Source organism: Sturnira hondurensis, unplaced genomic scaffold, assembly GCF_014824575.4.
Source record: "Sturnira hondurensis isolate 20B ecotype Veracruz unplaced genomic scaffold, ASM1482457v3 Scaffold0012012, whole genome shotgun sequence".
NCBI classification, from domain to species: domain Eukaryota; kingdom Metazoa; phylum Chordata; class Mammalia; order Chiroptera; family Phyllostomidae; genus Sturnira; species Sturnira hondurensis.
In genome coordinates, this window is record NW_028084643.1 from 1,183,893 (window position 1) to 1,208,019 (window position 24,127).

The 24,127-nt window shown below is 38.0% G+C and overlaps 2 protein-coding genes across 4 annotated transcripts in view; one reads left to right on the plus strand and one right to left on the minus strand.

Moving 5' to 3' along the window:
* Positions 1-16,485, minus strand: part of PLAA (phospholipase A2 activating protein) — a 34,955-nt gene extending 18,470 nt beyond the window's left edge. Inside the window, exons 1-6 of the mRNA XM_037060617.1 lie at positions 15,991-16,485; positions 8,128-8,321; positions 4,927-5,027; positions 4,721-4,841; positions 2,052-2,219; positions 1,242-1,377 (exon numbers count right to left, since the gene is read on the minus strand). Coding sequence (XP_036916512.1) covers positions 1,242-1,377; positions 2,052-2,219; positions 4,721-4,841; positions 4,927-5,027; positions 8,128-8,321; positions 15,991-16,139 — 869 coding nt within the window. The 5' untranslated portion in view covers positions 16,140-16,485. The remainder of the gene's footprint in view (positions 1-1,241; positions 1,378-2,051; positions 2,220-4,720; positions 4,842-4,926; positions 5,028-8,127; positions 8,322-15,990) is intronic.
* A 1,960-nt stretch (positions 16,486-18,445) lies between these two features.
* Positions 18,446-24,127, plus strand: part of IFT74 (intraflagellar transport 74) — a 104,756-nt gene continuing 99,074 nt past the window's right edge. The window contains exons 1-3 of one of the 3 annotated variants that reach the window (XM_037060619.1): positions 18,446-18,681; positions 19,158-19,211; positions 23,157-23,295. In XM_037060619.1, the coding sequence (XP_036916514.1) occupies positions 23,176-23,295 (120 nt within the window). In that variant the 5' untranslated portion in view covers positions 18,446-18,681; positions 19,158-19,211; positions 23,157-23,175. The remainder of the gene's footprint in view (positions 18,682-19,157; positions 19,212-23,156; positions 23,296-24,127) is intronic. The other 2 variants (XM_037060618.1, XM_037060620.1) reach the window with 2 other exon arrangements.

Here is a 24,127-nt window from a genome sequence, read left to right on the forward strand (position 1 = left end):
TTTCTTCTTGTCTTCAATGCCAGAGTAGCCTAAAATCCTTCATCCACTGTTGCCTCTTACTTACCTTCTTCTATCATTTTCTACCAAAATCTGATGTGCAGCTCACTAATAACATCTTTTAGACCAAATCCAAAAGCATTTCCAACTTTCCATCCTTAGTTCCTCACGTACTTACTGACAATGATCACAATCTCCTGCAAAAATCTCTTTTACCACCTCTCAGTTTCAACATCTGGATTTCTTTTTCTCTACCCACAGTATGTCACAAAATTCAGTCTTTAGTCTTCTGTTCCTCCCCCACTATGCTTCTTTCCTCAGAGGAAGGTGGTCCACCACAACTTTATCTTCAGTCTCAATTGTTAGGCTCCAGTCCAACAGCCCATGACGCACTAGCATAAGCATGGCTAATCACTTGTATTCACAAAATCTAAAACCAAAGGCATCACCTTCTACACCAAACTAATTCTCCTACATACCCATTTTTATTAATGAAGACTTCCAGTCACCAAAAATTTGATGCTTTATCCTTTTCTTTCATTTTCCTCAGCACTGTTTCATTTTTAATGTCTTATCCAATAGCACTTTGGGGCCAATATTTCTTAACTTCACACCCTTACCACTGCAATTGCTTTCTGATTGGCTTTCCCTCCCATGGTCACCACCTAACTAAATAAAACTCATATATTTAATAGTTCACAGGTTCTGCTTTAATCATATCACTTCTTGCTCAAGAGCTACAACCCTTTAACCTTAAGCACTGAATCTAAATAATGCCTGGCACTGAAGGTTCTCCATAATAAAGCCCACCTTACCTATTATCCACTTTTTCCCAGCATTAGTCCTCTACCATTTTCCATCTTTTCCTAAAGCATCACTTTCATTTCCATGCCACATCTTCACTTCTACTCTTTCTTTTGATAAAAATGCTCATTTCCCTCCTTACTCATTATCTTTCAAAATCCCATCCAAATTTCTTCTCCAGAATGTCTCCCTACATTCTCCAACTTCTTTTGCATACAGTGTTTCAACTGCACAACTCGCAGAACAATACTGGAATAATATATCCTGCATCATTAGTGTAACAAGAGCTATTACACCTATTACTATTGTATTCAATAACAGAATTGTGCATAGAGTCTCTCCAATTCACATGCAATTCCTTATGGCTTATCTCTGTGCACTCTAATGCCTACCCAAGTCTTAGACACACATTATTTATTGATTGACTAGAATATAAGTACCTTGCACCAACCACAATGTCACCATTGTCTAGCACACAGCAGCACCATATAGACTGAGCTGGAAGTCGGATTGTTTGAGCACATTCTCCATGTTTCCAGATTCTCAAAGATCTGTCTTCTGCTGTTGTCACAAAATCTAAAATTAATGAATTCAGGAAAAATTAGTTTGAATGAATAAAACTAAGTACATTGATACAAACCATCTTCTTCCTAGACAGACTGATCTTTTTTAATCCAGAAAGTATTTTAAAATTAGTTTTAAATTTTATGCATTTGTCACTTTTATACAACTTTAAAAATCATTTAATTAATTAATTAATTAATTAATTTTTAAAAAGAGGGGAAGGGAGGGAGAAAAAGAGAGACAGAAACATCGATGAGAGATACATCAATCGGCTGCCTCACCCATGCTCCCAGCTGGGCACCTGGCCCGCAACCCAAGCATGTGCCTGGTGAATCTAACTGGTGACCTTTCGGTTCACAGGCCTACACTCAATCTACTGAGCCACACCAGGCAGGGCTAAAAATCAGGGTTTTATACATTTCGCATCTTACATACTATACCTAGATATACTTTCCTGATACTTAAGAACTTTTTACAACAAAACCATCAAATGCAAATTAATATAAAGACAATCATATAATTTCCTCCTTTAGAAAAAAGTACTTATGAAATAATATTACTAAATTATTCAAGTTATAGTCAGTAAATTGATTTAAGTCATCAGCCCTCATTCCCTCACCTTAAGAATGTGAAGAAACAATGGTCAATACAAAATTTTTAAAATGTATGGTATAAAGTAATCTTACCTTTAGAATTTGGAAAGACAGATATGCTATAAATATAATTTGTATGTCCATAATATACTTCAAGACACTCTCCAGTGATTTGCCACCTTCTAATACTGGCATCATTTGCACAGGAAAGAAATTCTGTTTCACTCAAAATTGCCAAACCTCTTACACAGTCTTCATGCCCTGTATTAAAAAAGTACTATAAATCTACAAAATGCAACATTTGGTTGATGGTTCTATGTAGTTCATCAACATGGTAAAACACAGCAGTGAACAAACAGTAAAACCTGATTTTCAAATTTGAGAAACTCATTTTTTTCTACAGAAAAATCAGGTAACCAAAATTTGGTTCTGCAATCTCTTTTTCATCACCAGTCTTAGGAGATTACCGTATTTTACCATGGATAATGTGCACTTTTTTGATCCTAAAGATGCACATTACATATGGGTAGTACTAATTCCATGTCTATATAAATAAATTCTTTATGTTTATGCATTAAAAGGATTACTCTAGAAAGCAATAAGTATATCCATATGGAAAATAATACCCTGGAATACAATAACGGTTTTATTTCTAAGTATAAATAAAGAAATGTAAAATCGAATTAAAAAATTAAAACAAAAGTTTTTTCTTGAAAGTTTGGGCCAAAAACACAGGTGCACATTATACACAGCAAAATACAGTATTTTATATTTATTTAATCTTCTCCAACCGTTTTTGAGCATTTTATGTTTTTAACATATTTTATTATATTATTACAGTTGCCCCATTTATTTTCTCCCCTTTACTCCCCTCCGCTCGGCACCCCTATCCCAATCCCACCAGCATTCCCCAACCTTAGATCATGTCCATGGGTCACATCTGTAACTTCTCTGGGCTCTCCATTTCCCATACTGTTCTTAATCTCTCCTGTGTATTTTGTACCTACCATTTATGCTTCTTACTCCCTGCACCTTTTCCCCTATTCTCCTCCCACCCCTTCTCTGCTGATAACCCTCCATGTGATCTCCATTTCTGTGAATGTGTTCCTGTTCTAGTTATTTGCTTAATTTGTCTTTGTTTTTTTTAGGTTCAGTTGTTGATAGCTGTGAGTTTGTTGTCATTTTAATATCCATAGTTTTGATCATCTTCTTTTTCTTAGATAAGTCCTTTTAACATTTCCTATAATCAGAGCTTGGTGATGATGAGTGCCTTGAACTTGACCTTATCTGGGAAGCACTTATCTGCCCTTCAATCTAAATGATAGCTTTGCTGGATACAGTAATCTTGGATGTAGGTCCTTGCCTTTCATGATTTCAAATACTTCTTTCCAGCCCCTTCTTGCCTGCAAGGTTTCTTTTGAGAAATTAGCTAAGAGTTTTATGGGAACTCCTTTGAAGGTAACTATCTCCTTTCCTCTTGCTGCTTTTAGGCTTCTCTTCTTCTCTTTAATCTTGGCTAATGTAATTAAGAAGTGCCTTGGTGTGTGTTTCCTTGGGTCCAACTTTTTCGGGACTCTGAGCTCCCTGGACTTCCTGGAAGTCTATTTCCTTTGCTACATGAGGGAAGTTCTCCTTCATTATGTTTTCAATTTCTTGCTCTTCCTTGTCTCCCTCTGGAACTTCTGTGATTTGGATGTTGGAATATGTAGATTTGTCCTAGAGGTTCCCAAGCCTCTCACTTTCTTGAGTTCTTGTTTCTTCATTCTGTTCTGGTTGAGTGATTATTTCTTACTTTTCTTTCAAATCGTTGCTTTGAGTCCCAGTTTTCTTCCCTTCACTATTGGTTCCCCATATATTTTTCTTTATTTTGCAACCATAATGAACCATTTCTGTGAGCATCCTGATTACCAGTATTTGGAACTGTGCATCTGATAAGTTGGCTATCTCTTCATCTCTTAGTTGTATTTGTTCTGGAGCTGTGATCTGTTCTTTCATTTGGGCCATTTTTTTTTTTTTGTCTCTGCAAACCTGTTACATTGTAAGGGGCAGAACCTTAGGTATTCACCAGGGCGGGGCAACCCATGTGGCTGCATTATGGCACTGTACAGGGGGGAGGGGTCTGAGAGGGAACAATGTTCCTTGCTCAGCTTTTGGCAACTTCTAGTCACTCCCCCTGCTACCCACAAGCAAACTGGATCCTTCTGGTGCTACTTCCCAGGTGGGTGGGTTTGTGTATGTTCTAGGATACCATGGGTCTCTCCAATGATCTCCTGTGAGGCTGGGAGTTTCTTCTGCTGTCTCAACCCCTACAGGTTTTTTCAGTCAGGTTTTGAGGCTTTATTTCCCCGTGCTGAGATCATGGGTTGTGCAGCCTATCTCGCTCCCAGGTGTTCCTTATGGTTTATCCCCACAAAAATGTGGGACCACCCGTTCTGCCAGTCGCCACCTCAATATATGAAGGCAACACTACTGAGCCATCAAGGTTCAGACTGAACATGTTCAAAGGACAAGCAAAAATGTAACTGCATACCACAAGTTACACATACATAGTTCACAGAAGCACATTCAGAAATTATAGGCTATGAGGTACCTATTCACTAGTGCAACCTGGATTTTAATGAGAGGTTTCAAAATATCTTTTAAAGAGACTCATGGGTGACATTTTTCAAATACCACTTTCAGTCTTCTAAACCTTTGAGAAAAACACCATTTGAATAAATATAAAGCAATAAGATGGGAAAAGGTGTATACTCTGATATTACCTGAAAAAGTCCTCTCACATCTTCCAGCTTTCCACAGTTTAATAGTTTTGTCTGCAGATCCAGTTAACATTAAGCCCTGTTCAGGTAAGATCTTTACTGCCCATACTGCGGCTGTATGACCCTGTGAGTAAAATGGATATTAAAATTTAAGTTGCCACAAGTCATCATATTTAATTATCTAGAATATTCACACAGAACTACTGTACCTGTAAAGTCATCATGCATTTGTCATTCAGCCACACTTTAGCAGTAGTGTCCCATGAGCCACTAAGTAATGTCCCGAATTTTCCAGATGAAAGACTACATACTAAAGGAAAAAAAAGCATTAGTGAACATATTTTCATGTAGAAAAATGTTTGATCTTGTTAGTTATTAAAGCATTGCAATTTTAAAACAACTTGAGTCAATGGAAATGCAGAAGTGGTTGTGACTCTGTTGTCAGGCTGCCTGGTTGCAAGTACTAGAGATGCCACTTATGGGCAGTCTGACCGCAAGGATATTACTTAACCTGAGATTCCTCATCTGCAGAATGAGGGAAAAGGATTATGTGGCTTGCACTATCCCTTCCAGTTCTAAGAAACTACATAGGAAGACAATGTAAATGATTTTAATACAATTTTAAAAACTGATTTTAGAGAGGGGGGAGAGAGAAATGGATAAACTGACATTGATTTATTGTTCCATTTATTTATGCATTCATTGGTTGCTTCTTATATGTCCCTTGAGAGGGGACATAACCCACAATCTTGGATAGCGGAACAATGCTCTCTACACAACTCACCTACCTGGTCAGTGCTAAATAATTTTGAAATGCTATCAATAAAGATATTTGTCACTTTATATGAAAAAAGAGCCAAGCTAAATCTTCAACAGTAATGGAATGGTTAAATGTTTCATTAATGTAAAATTATATAGGATAAAAATTACAAATGAAAAATTATCTAAAAATATGAAAATGCAAGCCCCCCCCATTCTCATTAAAAATAGCAGATTGGTTAGAGTAATGCTATAAATTGTATTGATCTACAAAGGACAAAGGCAACTGAAAATACAATAACTGACTTAGCAAAATGGAGAAAGGTTACAATTTAAACACCCACAGAAAAGAATTCAAAAGCACAGTGACCAGGCCCACAACTGTGAGACTCAGTATGCAGCCTCTTGGTTTCATGAAGGATGGGGCTAAGCACAGGCCTTGAAAAAATAAGAGTGATTCACAGTCTGCATACAACACAGTCAAACAATAGATTTCTCTTCTCAGCCTACAGTGTCAGGAAAGTGCATCCTCACTCACTGTAGGAGACAGAGACTTATTCTCTGGCCACAGGAGCCAATTTAAGAGGATTCCAATGGCCTGAAATGGGACAATTTGAGAATCAAAAAAAAAAAAAAAGATGTTAGGAAACCAACTAATTTTTAAACTCAATAAAAGACGTGGGAGGGGGCAAGGAAACACTTCCATGGTAACCAAAGAGTTGATGAGGGAAAATTTTATATAGAAAAATGCTAGCTATTAAATGCAGAAATAATGGTAGAATCAGAATCAGAGTACAATCATTTTGAAAATATTAATGAAATACTGGATCTATGCAATGATCATCAATAGATGCTAAAAATCACTACATAAGACAAATGGGAATGTTATAACAAATGAGTGTACAGCACTTGAACCCACTGATCAATCTGAACATCACAAAAGAGGTGTCACATGCCTCTTAATGTGCTACACAAAAGTACACAATCCTACCTATAAAGTATTCATGTTAAAACTTACAAGACATATAGAGTACTGAGGAACATGTTAACGGGAACAAAAAGGCTCTAATCAGCAAAGTTCAGATTGTGGAAAATTCTACAAGTAAAATAAGCTGGTTTTAAAAGGAGGGGGGTAAGAAACTGACACATTGAAAGATATGTGGACCTTGTTTGGGTCATTAAACTAGAAAAAAACATTGATGAGATAACTAGGTAAATGTGAACATTCACTGGATATGTGATAATAAGAAATGAGGTTGTGTTTTGTTTCAGGTATGATAATGATATTGTAAAAAAAAAAAAAGAAAGAGAATCCTTATCTTTTAGAGCGCTTATACTGTATAGCGCACAAACTAAGAATGGGTTTTACATTTGTAAGTGGTTAGGAAAAAATAAACAAAATAGACTTCCTGACGTGAAAATTATGTAACGTCCAAATTTCAGTGTCCATAAATAAAGATTTACTGAAACACAGAAAGGCCCATTCATTTATTTGTCAATGGCTGCTTTTGAACATAATGACAGAGTTGAGTCGTTGTGAAAGCAACCATATGGCCTGCAAAGCCTAAAATGTTTACTATCTGGCTGTTTTCAGAAAAAGTTTGCCAAATCCTATTTTATAGCTGCCTACTGAAGTATTTACAAATGCAACTGTATACTGAAAATTTCCTTTAAAATAATGTTGTGGAAGAGGGGAAAGATGAAACAAGATAGGGCTTATGTGGGTAATCCTTGAAGCAATGTAAAATACAGATGGATGGAACAGATCATTATTCCCTACTAGATATGGGTATATATAACTCAATATAAATTGCTATCTCTACTTTTATATGTATTGAAGATTTCTATAATAAAGTTAAAAAATCTGCATCATTCTGTATCAAAGATTTCACATACATACAAAGCATTTTCCAAACTCCTTGAGGAAATTCAGTTTGAAGTGTTTATGGGCCATACTATTTGCTTACATGTGTCCTAAAGTATTCCAGATACATTAAAAAATAAGGACATATACTACACTGATTTATACTGAATATGCTTAACATTTTATAACAAAGAGCTGCTAAGCCATACACAAATCCAGGAATATCAGGAGAATCAGAAACAGTTTACAGAAATCAGAGAAAAAGAATATTCAACAGTATCCTCCTTAAAAATAATACCAGCACTCTAAACACATACAATTTCCTGTATAAATACAGGTATAACAGTCAAAACATAAAGAGATACTCTTAGTTTTCCCAAGTAGTTGAAAAACCAAAATCACAAAGTATATCAAAATTATATGGACTCTTCCTTTTATAACCGATGGCTTTACTTTTTAAATGGACAGGGGTGGGCAAAATTAGGTTTACAGTTGTGAGTATGGGAACACAGAGTTTATTCAGGTATTATTATTAATTATTGTACTATTTGTATTACAACTGTAAACCCACTTTTGCCCACACCTGTATAAACATGAAAAACTTTACTGGGCATAAGAGTAAATCTGTAACAGAAAGGAGTATGCTTACCCGAAAAGATTTTTCTATCAAGCCAATTAGCTATAGGTAAACAAACATAATATACACCAGGAAAAATGTGTATGTAAATTTTACTTTCAAAAGGATGAGTTTTCTTCAAATAGAAAAACACTAAAGCGCTATACTCACCAGTATTTTTGTGACCTTTTAGTATATAAAGTGGTGCTGGGCTCTCCAGTGAGAAAATACAAATATTGTGGTCATTTCCTCCAGTGGCAATTAGTCCATGGGGGTATATGTCACTTGAAGGTATGATGCACACACAAGATACAAAATTGGAGTGGCCACTCATACAGTGCATTTCTGTAAAGCCCCTGTTAGGACTGGAAAGACATAATAAATAAGATATAATTGGTTCCCTAAATTAGCCTGGGACATAGTGTCAAAGTACTCATTTTCATTTAGTGCCATGGTTTAACTTTATTGTAGAGAGTACACACTGTATCAAGTATCTATTAAAATATTAAATACCTAATTTATATCAGCTATTACAAAGGTTTACATCAGTTTAGGAAAAGTTTAATTAGGTTTTCAGTAATAATAGTATGTTAATTAACAAGAAGAACACGAAGAAAAGGGAGGGCAACAAATATCTTAAGTTCTTTTCCTCATCTTCCACCTTCACTTCTACTTCTCAGTAACTGTTACCCTAAGAAATCCCAGGTGAAGTGAAACATTCATGCAATTAGGATAACGGAATCCACTATCCATAAGCCTTAAACATAGATAGGGAGTACATTTCACACTATGAAACATTAACCTTGTACCCATTAGTATAGTGTATCTACATAGAATTTCATTCTCAATATGGAAACTAAAGGAACTGATACAGCGAGGAATAAATGACTGCTCCAGGGACACAGCACAGCAACTCCCTACAGGTTAGAATGATTACCAATTTGTTATACGTATCAGTTACTTAGCATCACCGCTTTACATAACAAATTGAACAGCAGATTATGATCTACGACATGAAAGGCAGTTAGTTGCTGAGAGGGATATAAATAATTATATACCTGACTCAAGTAAATAAGAGTTTGCAGTCCAGTTGAAAGAGATGAGACAAGTACACATAAAGACATTAAGACTCCTGGATAAAGACTGAACACACTCATCTATTTTCACTCCCCAAACACCACTAAAACCATACACAAGGTCTGTCCAGAAGGTATCCAGCCATATAATATGAAAAACAGAAAAATTTATTGAAGACGATACAAGATATAAGAAACACTGTACACAGGAAAATGATGACACAGTCCCCTTCAAACTTTGGGACCTCACACAGTTCTCCCAATTGCCATCAGCTGCCCTGACGTATTTTTCTGAATCTTATCAATGGTCTGAAATCTTTTCCCTTTCAAAGGTGATTTTAGTTTAGGGAAAAGCCAGAAGTCACAGGGCGCCAAATCTGGGCTGCAGTGAAGCTGAGTCACCTGGGTGATTTCATGATTCACCAAAAAACTGTGTAAGACATGATGCGTTAGCGGATGTATTATTGGGATGAAACTGCCAATCACCAGTTAGCCACAGCTGCGGCCTTCTAAATCATTCTAGTTTCCGCTGAGGAATGTTCAAACTTAACACGAAATCTGATGTAGATTTGTTGCTCTACTCACTCAGTCATTTTGAATGCGATGGCCACACAGCGCACATGCTCTCTCAGCGGCATCTACTGCCCCCACTGACTAGTACAGGGAAATGCTCATTGTTCACACATGAGCATTCCAGTCCTCTCTCCTTGGCCCCTAAGTTATACAGATACAGTGAAAACCATCCTCATGATACTAACAATGGCTGGACTTTTTCCAAACAGACCTGGTATGTGTGTTATGTGTGCATATGTATACACACACATTAGTGGAGGCAAGGAGCGCTGCTAATTCTTGAGACTTCTGGAAATTCACTGGTAAATTGGTTCTCTACTTTCCCTGCTATTTGCTTAGAACTCATTTTTCTTATATGTCCCAAGACCTTCACTACTTTTCTATGAGCTTCAGCACTGAAAGTTATAAGCTTGTTCTTTTTTCTCATTCTTCCTAGCCTGTGGGTTCATGCCTTTCTTAGAAAAAATATATATACACATATAGATATATGTGTGTGTATATCTATGTAGGCAGCAGGGGAAATAGAGAACCAATCTACCAACAAATCCCCAAAGCTCAAGAATTAGTGGCACTACATACGTACCTCTAAAAATGGGAACCAAAAAAAGGTAGGAACTAAAATCAATAAGAAAGACTAGATGAAAGTCTTTGGAATCAGTCAGAAGTTAAATCACATGAAAAAAATCTTCCAAGAAAGGTATTTGGTAGTAGGTATCATTTAACTTGTCCACTCTATTTTGGTAGGTTTTTTAAAACGTGTTTTTAGAAACCATTTTACCAATAAGAACAAAGAAATTTAAAAGGTAGCACATGATTAAAAATCTGTATTATGTAAACCACTAAATCTACCTGTGTGAGTCCCTTAGCATCTCCCAATATAGATGTTCGTGTGCATCTTTTGTACTGATCTGTGAAGTTCTTAATGGCAGAATCCAGACCTGCTTCTTCTTTTTATCTTTTCAAGTTCCCAACACAATATTCTACCTGGGAAGGATTAAGTATTTCTTGAGTTGATCAAAAATACTTAAAATATTAAGGGAAAAAAAGCAGCTGGACTCCTCAGCCAGACAACTGCCTCTCTTGTACCCAGCAAAAGTCTAGAACTTTTTCATCACTAAAGTTAAAGTCTTTGTGGGGACCAATGCATAGGTGAGCTCTTGGGTATTAGAAACATGTACATTTATAATACAGGCCAACACCACCAAAGACGAAACCCTGGAGACCAGGCAGTCATCCTCTAGGCAGACCAGCCCAATGAAACAGTCTAGCCAGGTAATGCAGATAATCCTACAGTGAAGCTCACAGACAGGAAGTGCCACCCATGAGCAGTGAGTGAGTCCTTCCCAGGAGCCTTTTAGTTCTCCACACTCAACACTGAGCACAGAATAAGGATTATCAGATATATGAGGAAAGCCTCCTCTGGCAAGAAATATAGTGACCAAAACAAAAGCAGGGGGAAAAGAAACCAATTTGGAGGAAACATACCACTAGGGAGAAAATAACTTAAAAATAGCACATTGTATTTCAGTCATGAAATAAGAACATAATTTCATCAAGGCAATTTCTGAGGCAATATAGCAAAAAAAAAGAGAGAGAGAGACAAATAAAAAAGACATTTAGAAACAAGTTCAATATCTGAATAAAAAGTTCCAGAAAAGGAGGACAGAGAAAATGAAGAGGACAAGACAAAAGAATTAGTATGAGAAAATGCCCCAGAACTTATGGATGTGAGTTTTCATATAAAAAGGGTCCACTAATGGTCCTGAACAATGGATGAATACTGACTGCTTTTTATACAGGAAAAAAAAAAAAAAGGTCAAGAGTAAGAGTGGCTTCAGTATTCTCAACTGTAACACTGGAGGCTAAAATACAATGGGGCAATGGCTTCAAAATTCTGGAGGAATATTATTTGGAAATTCGAATGCTACAAACATACAAACTTTTAAATTATTCTAGCAGCAAGGCAGTATAAAATCCTTTTCAGACTATCAAGGTCTTGATACATTACTATCAATGCTTCCTGTACCTCAGGAAACTCCTGGAGACTATGCTCCAATATGGCATCAAGGGAAAAAAACAAGAAAGAGAAAGTAAAAGGAAACTGATAACAGAAATCCAACACAAGAGGTCCAAAGGGAATTGAGGAAACGACAATAAAGAGAGATCTCCCAGATTAGTTGTGTACCAGAGGCAGACAGACGAGGTTACAAAGTTTTCACTAAAAGAAAGATGAAACTGTAAAATATCCAATACGTCTAAGACAACTAGCAATGAATTTAAAGTTGAATTAGTGATAAATATATAGAATTTAAGCAAATATAAAAAAGAAAATTAAGCAAATGAAAACCAGAAACAAGGAAATCAGTAGCTACACAGAGATCATAAAATTGTTGAGGAAAAGTTATCATAGTTTATTTCACAGCTTATGTGCAGACAGGAGAACCACGAAATACTGATCCAGTTTAAATTAATTTAAAGGCATAGAAAGAGTACATATGTGATGGAGGCTGGTAGAGGGTGGAGAGCTAAATTTCCATATTCCACAGTAAAAACTAAATAAAATACCTAAAGTAAAATATACATTTAAAAAAAAAAAGAGCATCCCTGGCTGGTGTAGCTCAGTGAACTGAGCACAGGCCTGTGAACCACAGGATCGCAGTTGGATTCCCAGTCAGGGCACATGCCTGGGTTGCAGGCCAGTTCCCAGCAGGGGACTCACAAGAGGCAACCATCCACTGATATTTCTCTCCTCTCCTTCCCTTCCCTTCTAAAGATAAAAAAATAAAATCTTTTTAAAAAAGGAATAATAGCAATACAGTCAAGATCTGTTTAGTGTTTCAGTCAACAATAGACCACATATATGATGGTGGTCCCATAAGATTACAACGGAGCTGAAAAATTCCTGTCAGCTAGTGATCTCATAGCCATGGTAAGCTCTCAATGCAATGCATTACACATTTGTGGTGATACTGGTGTAAACAAACCTACTATGCTGCCAGTTGTATAAAAATACAGCACATATATTGCGCTGGCTGGTGTAGCTCAGTGGGTCGAGTGCCGGCTGCAAAACAAAGGGTTGCTGGCTGGCTGGTGTAGCTCAGTGGATTGAGCGCAGCCTGCGAACCAAACCAAAGGGTTGCCGGTTCAATTCCCAGTCAGGGCATGTGCCTGGGTTGCCAGCCAGGTCCCCCCCAGTGGGGGCCACATGAAAGGCAACCACACTGACGGACGTCCCTCTCTTTCTCCCTCCCTTCCCCTCTCTCTAAAAATAAATAAGATCTTTTAAAATTTTTTTAAAAAAGAAAATACAGCACATATAATTATGTACTCAGTAATCATAATAAAAGACAATGTAACTGATTTATGTATTTATTATGCTTTTTATGGTTATTTTAGAGTGTACTCTTTCTGCTTAGAAACATAAGTCTGCTGTAAAACAGTGTGCTATGTTACACCGCAGGAGCTTCCTAAATCTCCTGTTGACTGCACCTCTGAAGTGTATCATTTTCCCTTGTGCTTGATTTACTCTGATGGTGTTTTGTACATTAATATGTTGTACAGATTTGTATCTTAGGAGCAATAGGCTATATCATACAGCCTACGTGTGTAGTGAGCTATATCACTTAGGTTAGTGTAAGTGAACTCTGAGGTTCACACAACAACAAAACCACCTACCGGCACATTTCTCGCAATGTATACACCTAGTTAAGGAGGACATGACTGTATAGCATTTTATACAGAGAGATAGGGAAGTCAAATAAAAAATAAGCATTTAAGAGATGAAAACTTTGCCTCCAAGAAAGAGAAATGGGGAGTGGGAAGGGACTGGCTCTGATTTCTTAACAAACCCAGTCAAGTAGTCAAGAACTACTTGACTAAGTGCCCAAAGTGCTAAGTGTTTATGAGACCTTGGCACAGTCAGAGAAGATTTAATGTATGATGTAAAATCTGGGGTTGCATCTTTCTAGTATGTGTTGTTTTCAAAAGGCAAAGCAATAACTGGTAAAAGACTTGAGAAATCCAATTTAACTTGTAGTCTTATAGAGGCCCGAAGCAGTCTCAAAGAATGGCATGTTCACTGGTTCAGTTTAATAATGTACAACCAAAAAAAAAAAAGAAGAAGAAGAAGAAGATGTCCTTCTGAAGGAACTTCAAAAGGCCCAGAGACTTTCTCAATGGGATTTTGTGAAAGATGAGGTATCTAGTTTGGTCTACCCTGGGACTATGTTGCCTCCCTAAAACTGAACTCCCCCCATCATTTCCAGGCCTTCTCTGCACCAACTACCCTGATCCAGAACTCCCAGAAAGCAATTTTCATTTACTACTTAGCTCCGAACATTTTATAGCACTTCATTAACTGTATTAATGTACAAAGGGTATCAGTCTTGAGGACATGTTTATAATATTAAAAGTATGGCTGAGTCACTCCAGTTTGAAATGCATCAGAGGTTCATCACCCAGTGACCATATGAGATGTTCTTCCCTAAGCAACTGGAAAGGAGAGATAAACTATCTATCTCTCCAATCACCCACCATCTAGCCCTGTGCCTAGCACAATGCAGGCTTTCAGTCACTGTTAGGTGAATACATAAATGAATTTTGAAAAAGACATGAGTTAAATGAAAAGTTTTCAAGTAAAGGATCATTTCAGCCCAAAGTTCACCAAGTCCCTGGTAAATGCAACCACTCCAGTGATTAAAGTTTTTGTCAACCTAGCACACTCATACACAAATGTGGAAGTGTAATGACTGGATTCAACTATGACAACTGCCATCCCCTTAAGCTACTCCTTACTGCCATGTTTATTGCCTACTGGGCATATAATACACAAAAAGTCATGTATTACTGTTACTAAGTGGTTTGGAATATCACAGAATATTAGAAGAGACCTTTAGAAGTTATCTCATCCAATTCAAAATGGGAGTTTGCTGTACATACAATACCCCTACTCTAGTCTATCACGTCTTGGCTGCATTCCTCAAAAGCTTCCAACAGCTCTACTTCCACATTTACCCCTTGGCAATCCATACCAGTCGCCAGCAGCAAATTCTCCACAGGCAAATCAAATCATGCTGCTCCTTGCTGGAAACACTTTGAAGGCTTCTAACTACTAACTCCCTTACTTAGCCCGCAGAGAACTGGCTCATCTCACAGCTCATTCCTTTTGCATATAAGGGCTTTCTTCTTCCTCATCCCAGGGGGGCATATGTGTGTGTTCCTCTTATGGCCTACAGGACTCTCCCAATTCAACCTTCCTCATTCCTTGCTCCCATGACACTGTCTCAGTGTCAGACTTAAAAAAAAGAAAAAAAAAAACCTCTTCAGAGATGCTCCCTTCTCAAATATCTCTCTCCACTCAACTCTATACCAATATTTGTTTTATTCATAGGACTCGTGCCAAGTGTGTGTTTTGTTTTTTGATCCATCTTCCCTCCCAAACTGTAAGCTAGTTCTATAAACATAAAGAACTTATCTGCCCTCTTATTCTTCTTCAAGATCCCCAATACACAGGGGGCACTCAATCAGTAGTTATCTGAATTTATGGATGGTAACCCAAACTCAGCGAAACCTCTACTGATGGAAGGCTAACAAGGTAACTCATCTCAATTTTTCTCTTTCAGAACTGAAATCTGTCTTCCAGGTGGTTAAGTTTCCTGTTGTAATCAGCCAAACGCAGGGATGAACTATTGAATTTGATCTGGAGTTTAATCTTGTTTCTTAATTTGGGGGGGGGGGCGGCGGTTTAGAAGACAAATGGACTTTCAGTCCTCAAGAAAAAACATTACATCCCCACACATTCATAAAACATATAGAGGTTTCATCCCCTCCATCTAAAGCCCACCACAGACCCCAGACTAAGAAACTCTGAACTGGACAATGTGGGGAGGCAAAGCAACTTTCTGGAATCCAATTTTTGAGAACTAAAGTTCTCAAACTCTAAGGAAGACTACAGAGCAAACTCTAGGCGGTAAAAGCGAAGTTCTTAGTTCAATTACATAGGAGATGACTTCACACTGCCTCATATAGAAGGTGCACCTGGCATCAATAAAATCTCAATCTAAAAGAAACATGGCAAATCACAGTCCAAAAACTTAAGCCCCAAAAGTAAGAAGTTCGGTCAAGGTCACCCACTCTCTAGTGGTCGTCTGAATATGAACGAGGTCTGTTCGTTCCCCCATTCAGGTGCTCTTTCGCCCAAATCGTACTGGTTCCGGACACTGCGCGTCCAGCCATGGGCTTTTAGAGTGGGGAGGCAACTCAGACCTGAGTGAAGGCCGAAGAGAAAGGGAGAGAGCAGGACAGAGCCGGAAAGGGTTACTATCTTCCCACACGCGGAAGGAAGCTTGCAGCACCTCCATGGGGCTGCTGGGCTCGCAGCGCTCACCTGTCCGGGACCCAGAGGCGCGTGGTGCGGTCCCGGGACACGGACACAAAGGCCCCCGGCGGATAGAAGCAGCACACCAGGCCTCGCACATCCAGCTCGTGACCCGGGAGCGAGCAGCTCAGCCGGTATCTGGCGGCTCGGCTCGCCATGTCCCTTGTAGGTCCGGCTTCCGGCGGCCGGGCACAAAGCGAGATCAGTCCGCAGAGAAGGCCAGGTGTGCGACGAAAAGCGACGCGAGAGGGGCCTGCAGGTGAGAGACGGCCGGACACCGGAAGAGCCGGACAGCCCGTGCGTAAAGGCTGCAGGGAAGGGGCGCGCCGAGCGGGCCGAGTGACACAGCAACCAGGACATGCACACCGGAATTCATCATCTGCCTCAGCCCGCCATGACGCAGAGCGTGCGCGTCCCGGCTGCTGAGGCCGACGTGGAGCTGAGGCTCGCTTCTTTCCTACGCTCTGGCTCGCGGGTGGAGGAAGAGAGAGGACTCTGTCCTTTCCGCCGAGGCACCGTAATCCCGGTCTTCGCCAAGCCCGAGTTTTTTTCCAATCCCCGGCTAGGCTAAACGGTTTACTGTAATACAATGCGTGATGGGACTGCAAATCCCACAATGCCACGCGCCAGTGGGACGTAAGCCCCAGGCGCGCGGAATCTGGGTATTTTAAATCTTGGTCTGCAGAGCTGTACGTTGCTTTGTGGTTTATCGAGATTGTTTAGAGTGGTCTGTTACGGCAGCTTTACCTCGATTTCCTCAAACCTCTGCGTAGTCTGCTGATATTTTTACAAGTTATTATTCTCCATTAGTACGAGGGAGTTTGGGGCCATCCTGGAAACAATTGCTTACTTTAGATTCTATGAACACTAAACTGAGTTCTTGGTAATTTTAAAAACACATGTTTTGTATGAGGCATTTAAAAGATTTAAAGTGATTTCTCTCAACTCTCTCATCTATACAAATGACAAAACCTGGTTCCCTCTCACGTATGTCTAAAAGTGCTGAGGGAGGAACTCTGCATATCGGTAACCTCTAAGAGAAAATACATGAAATACTTGGAAAGTTAAAGATTATAAGAAAGGAAATATCTTATTTCTTCTACCCTTCTGGGGTTTCTGCCGGCGCTCTGTAGCAAAAGATTAACAAGAGAAAAGTTTAGAGAGGTTTGTTAACGTATATCATACGTACAAGAGAGAAACTCAGAGATGAGGAACTCACAAAGGTAACTCCAGAGCTTGGGTTATAAATCATCTAAACAAAGGAACAATACATTTTTACGGAAGTGACAAGAAAAAGACCTTAAATTTTTAGAGGCATCAAATTATGGGAATGCAAATACATGAGAAAGTAATGGTAGATAAAGACCAATTAATAAAACTTGTTATGTAGGCTCCTGTGCAGTCTTCCAGGCTAATGGTGGGTCTGAAATTGTCTTGGATGATCACTTTCGGCCTTCCTGGCACAGGGATAAGGAGGAAAATCTTTAAAGATTTGTGTACTCTTTTCAACAAATAGAGGAATCATAAAGAACTTTCATCTGCTTCTTTTCTGTTGCCTTCAGTTCAAAATAATCCTTATACCAAAGAGGCTTGTGTTGGGGTTGCAAATTCTACTACCCGTGACTGCAATGACTATAAATAGCATTATAAATAAGTTGTGATCAAACAGTATAATTTCATGAAAATATTTGAAAACTTTAAGTGAGAATTCAGCCACGTGACATTATTTTGTTTGTGTTGATTTTAAAGTGCTTGCAAGGCCAGTACATAAGAGATTAAATCTGGATATACATAATGTGTGCAAATTGGAAATAATGTGAACATATTCAAAGTCTAATGTGTATGTTACGATTGTAACTGCAATAACATTTAAGCTGTCTATATGTAGGAAAACTGAAAAAACAAGCTGCAAGTTACTTTATTAGAGAAGTGGGATTTGAAATGCAGTACTTCTTACATTGTTTTTTAGACACTAATTTTAAAACAATTCTTGTAAAACCATTCCATTTTATTCAGCGTTTTTCACAAACGTGAATCAAAACGCTGAAAGGAAGCTTAAAGATACGAAACTTCCAATGAAGTAGGAACAGACGGCATTAGAGTCGCATCCATACTTAATGCTTTATTGAGTGTGTACATGTGTAGTCATAACAATAAGTAAACTACTACTAGTTAGAAGTAAAATGTACAATGCGGCACCAGGAGTGACTTCAAACAATTCTTAACAAAAACTGTTAACATACTACACCGCAGCAGATGGAAGATTTCATAGGGATATACTTTAACTCGTTGGAGTGAGTACAGGTCAGGCACAATAAGAGGCATTGTTCTGATTATAAAGAAAACAAAGGTTTTCAAATAAAGTGTTCTTTTCTAGTCAGCTCGCTGTTTTCCATCCCTTTCTGAAACACCCTGAAGTAGTCAAATATCGCGAGAACATTTTATTCTCGCTTTGCTGGTAAATACTGGGAGCTGAGGCCGGAGATTAGCCAATCAGGAGGAGGGGCCTCTTCCGTCCCGACCCGTTGCCAGGTTACACAGAGGCGCTCGGCCTCAACTGGTTGGGCCTGAGGGCTTAAGAAAGCTGCTGGTGTAAGTGGGTGGTCGCGAGTCAGCGAATCCGTACTTGGAGTTGGCTGGTGAGCTCCGCAGTGGCGTGACCTGGAGTGTTGCTCGCTCCCTCTTTCGGCGCTGAAGGAGGTGAGAAATCCCGGGTCCCATTTCTCCTTCCCTCTCTTTGTAGCATATTATCTCACCTTGGAGATGCTGATGCCCTCCAAAGAAAACAAATCAAACTCTCAGTTCTTAGCTGCTATCCTCAGACCGTCTTTAGGCCAGAAGAGTCAAAAAGTGTAGCCCCGCAAAACGTGCGCTGACATCTAACCGTCCCCGGAGGAGACCCGCCAAGGCGAGACCAAAGGGAAGAATTCAGGAGCTTCAGAGAAAAAACTTCACTGGGGACTGGAAGATTTTACTCAAAATAAAAATCGCTTTCTGTCTGTCGTTCAGAGCATAGGGGACTTAGAAAATTTTCACTTCTTTATATATATTAAGATGGCTGGTTTAGGGAAGATGATAGTAATAATAATTAGGAGCCAGGTGTTTTATATATACTATCTGTAATCTTCACAACAGCTCTGCAAGATAGAGGCTATCGTCACACTTCTGTTTTACAGGTGAGGAAGAACCTCCAGAAGGGATTATAAGGCTGGTTAACTGTCAAAGCTCAGGTTTGTATCCCTAATTTTTCTTGAACCAAAGGCCAGACTGCTTCTCTGAGTATGTGTGAATAAGCCCAGAGTTAGAGGCATTTTGGTTACCAGTAGCACACCCTTTTATGTTATCCCCTAGGACTAATCTAGTATTGTGTTTTTACCATGATAGTAAAGCAGTAACAAAGAAAATGAGGTGGAAATTTGATATATTGTACATTTTCTTAAAGTTATCAGGAAAGCTAGGGTCACATTGACTACTTCTACTGGAATCAAAGGTTTATTTTGTTAGCTTTCTTTGGAAGAAACCATGACCTTGTCAGCCTTTCAAAAAGTTATTTCATGAAACTCTCTTTTGCATTTGAGATAATAACAATAGTAATGATTTCTTACTTTGTCCACAGAGTTCAAAAGGACAAGGAAATTGAATAGTGGAGCTAGTTGGAATGAGAAAAATCTTAAGTTTTGGTGTGAACCTATTTAGTATGAAGTGATAATGGCATATCTGAATAGAAATTTTCAATAAACAATTGGAAATTTAGAATCAATATCCCGTTTAAAGGACAGACCTGCAGACATTGATTTATGAGTCATCAACATAGTTAAAGGGATAAGAAAAAGGATGAAAGATTGTAGAATAAAAGTAATACAAGCATTGGGCAGGGAGTAGAGAAGCCAAGAAACTGTTTTGGTAGAAGAAATGATTCGTTTCACTTTTAATGATTTAGTAAATTTTTGTAATTGACAAGTCCTTCATGTGGGAGGAAATTCAGAAAGTTCAAAAGAGAACAAATTTTTTGCCTGCCACTGAAATACTGGGGATATAAAGATGAATGAGATTCAGTCCTGTTCTCAAGGGAGAGAAATATGGTAGCAGATCATTTCAATCAGTGTGATGGTTACTAAGATACAGGTATGTCCAAGATGCATAGTAGCATATAGGAGAGGCCTTTAAATACAATTTAAAGAAGGGGTGATTAAGGACTGCTTTTTGTGGAAGGATTTTTAGGGAAAATAACAGGCAAGATGTGTATTAGACAAGCAGACCAGCAAGGAGGCCAATATACTAATCCACTTGACTCCATCAAGCCCTGGATAATACTGTAGGAATAGAAGGGGAGGTACATGTTAAACATTTAGGAATAAAATCAGCATGATTAACTGTGGGAAATGAGGGAGAGGAAAAAATCAAGGACTTAAGTTTCTGATTTGTGTGACTAGGAGGTGCTACCAAGAGGAAGAACTGAAAAAACAAAAAGACTGGAAAAGGAACCAGAAGAGGGGAGCGTTATGAAAATGGTTTCATGTAGGAGGGGACATTAGTAACAGATGACATTTACATCCCCAGCTGTGTTGACAGGGGCCATTTGAATGGGATCATAGAAAACAAGGAGATAGTGGAAACTGAAAAGGTAGAGAATAGTGGATATAAGCTATTTTTTAAAGTTTGGCTGCATAGGAAAAGGGTATATGGGATGGTGTGAAAAGTGTTTTCAAGATCAAGAAATTAATTTTTAAGGTTAGAAAAGAGTTGAACATAACAGACTGAGAGAATGGAGGAAGTTTAAAGATGTGGGCAGGAGTGGGATAGTTCCAAAGGAAATTGGGAGTGGAAAGGAAGGGGACAAGGAGGAGAACTCCACTGTCCCAATGAAAATGGGATTAAGAGGGTAAAATCAGAACAGAGATTGACTTTAAGCAAAAGAATGGGTAGCTGTTGAGATCCGAGCACAGAGTGGGTGTAGGTAGGATTGTGTGCTCCAAACTTGATGGATTTCAAACCTAATTTTGTCAAATTAGTACGAAATTGTCAGATTAGTGAGAAATCTGCTGAGAGTAGTGGGAACAGAGTGTAGATTGAAAACTGGTTAAGGATTGGAATCATTAAGGAGAGAAGTCATTTATAAAGGATAAATAAAATTTTTTGTGATGAGAGTCCAGGTAAGTTTTGTGACTATGACTTTGCAGTAGTCCAGACTATAAAGTTGTTACAATTTCTACTAGCAATGTTCAGTAAGTCTGGTTGGATATGGAGGAAAGTATCTGATTTTGCCACATAAGTCAAGTAAAGTTCAAGGGTATGAATTAGTTGATGATGCTCATTAGACAGTATAGTGTAGAGAAGGAAAAGAAGTCCTTGAAACTGCTCTTGCCAAAGGTCATTCATTAATGGCTTCTTTGATGGGGGTGTCATTGGACATTTCAGTGTTCATCTTACTTGAATTCCCAGCAGTAAATGGCATAGCTGACCATTCCTGCTGTTTTCTTGGTATCTCTGACACACACTCCTGATTTCTGTATTTGCTTTCTTGGCCCTCATTTTTAGTCTCATTCTGTTTTATCTGAATGCAAAGAAATTCCTCTGGCAATAGTCTTGAGCGCTCTTTTTCTCCTTATTCTCTCTCTAGATCAGAATCTTTAAAAGTCTTTTGAACATGACCTATAACAGGATATATATTTTACTTTAAAGATCAGTACAAACGTGTAAATTTATATAAATATAACTGACACAACAAATGTAGTGAAACAAATGTAGTGAAATAATACCATTTCTATACAATGAACTCTTTTTTATTGCACTCTTTTATATTTTTTTATTTTGTTTAAAGCATATGGGTCATAACCTACCAAATTGTTCTTACAACCCCACTAGAAGGTCATGACTCATAATTTGAAAAACGTTATCCTAAATCATCAGTGGTAACTTTAAATAATATTCTGATGGGTAAAGGAAGAGGCCAATAAACAGAGAGAATGAGTGAATTAAGGAAATGGTTTAAAAAGAGGCCAATGAGAATAAAGATAAGAAGAATGGAAGGAGATTAAAGTCAGAGTATAAATTACTTCATTTAAAATGTTTGAGATGAAGCAATTCCAGATGATGACAAGCTCAAGGTCTGGCCATGGCTATCTGAAATGGGATTGAGATGGTTACTGAAATTTAGGTTAGGGAACTGAAGCTAGAATTTAGATATTGAATACAGTATCCACATGAAAGTCATTCAGGATGTTGGTGGAACTGGAATAGAGACTAAACTAGAGGTACAAAGACCTTAGTGAAGATGAGGGAGACATTAAGTGGTCCCTATGAAAAGCAACCAGGAAAGATCTGAGGTAACATGGTTGTATTACCTGGTCCTTAAAGAAAGAGAATTCTGTTTGTTTTTTAAAGGCTTGGAGGCGTAATGTTTTTAAAGTGACATTGTGGGGCAAAGGTGGTGCCACACACTCCTTTGCTTTAGAATTGGGGCACTGGAAGCTAAAACAACCTTTGTTATTGAAAGCACTTTTTAGGGAAAGCCAGTATTCTGTTAAAGAGAAGAGTAAAAGGAAATATAGTTGTACTTCAGTACTCGTCAACTTTAGAATTTGTCAAACCCTGTATCCATAGAATTTTGACGAGAAAAAAATGTTTCAGCACCTGAGGCTTACTTGGGACCCTTCGTACTTGCTAGATCTTTTATGAGTGATGACACGGCCCAAGAGAAAGTGCTTCATCACTCCTTACATTTGGTACTCATTGGTTTTGCACTTATCATGAGTTCTAGGATGAATTAATGATAATACCAAGGTATCATTGCATTTAATAACTGGATGGAGAATATAAGGGAGTTAATCATGTACCAGAATCACGGAGAAAGATTGGAAGACAGGGCTGGATAAACTTGCTAGAGTATGGGACGAGAGCACAGGAAACACATCTAGAGGGCCTAGTATTTTGATGAGATTATAGAGAAATGAGGAAGGCATGTTTTAGTAAATGATTTCATGGTTCTAAATGGGACATTAATGTCAAATTTGAACCAAATCAAATCAGGCTCAGCCTTGCAGTGATACCTAGAATGGCAATTGCAAAAAAAATCATTGTGGATTAAATGTTTGAAGGAAGGTTTATGTGGGGCACTAGTATCTAGCTATAGAAGATATCAAATGAGAATTGAACTATTTCTTTTTTCCAAACAGTAATTAAAGTGAAGAAGCAATGGCTAATAACCACAAACCTTCAGCAGCTCGCCCTGTTTCACGAGGTGGAATTGGGTTGACAGGGAGGCCTCCTTCTGGAATAAGACCCCCATCAGGAAACATTCGAGTGGCAACTGGAGTAAGTTTTAAACAAATCTGTTGAAATCATGTGCATATATCTTGGTAGAAGTTGGAAAGCCTGTTTATAGCGAGAAATTCTTTATTATTCTGTGAGCATATTAATAATATATGTTTGTTTTTTGAAAACATCAAGGAGTATAAATGTATGAGAATGTCTGAAAGACACTATAGAGAGAAGGGGCATGCTCATGCTGGTATTCAAGTATATTTTAAAACTACAATTATTAAAGTTGTAGAGTGTATTTGTGTCAGTATCAAATGAAATGGATAAACCAAAAACAGAATCAGAATAGGTAAGAATTTAATTAATGATTAAGGTAACATTTCAAATTATTTGAAAAAGTATGGAGTATTCAGTAATGCACTCAAATTACTGAAAACCATTTGTTTTTAAAAAATTGATCCCTCCCTCACATAGAATTTGAGATAATTAAGAAGCTTTATATTTAAAAAAGGAAACCATAAATGTTCTAGAAGAAACTACAAGCAAATATTTCGTATAAACTTGGTGTGGCCTAGTCTTTTGTAAAATAAAGGAAACACCAAATACTGAAAAACAGGGTATTTTTGTATTTTAATTTACAAAATTGAAAAAAGCATTAAAAGAAAAATAACAAACTGGTGAAAAATTATTTGTAATATATATATATGTCATACCTAGAGTTTAGAATTCATATGGGCTTTTTCTGTATTAAGACTGTAAACCAATCTAAATTTCATGAGATTTCTTGTGGGAGCAGTGTGTTTGTATGTGTGTGTGTGGCAGGCAGAGGTGGTGGATATTATTATAAAACTATTCTAAAATTTATCTAAAACATTAAAAAAGCAAA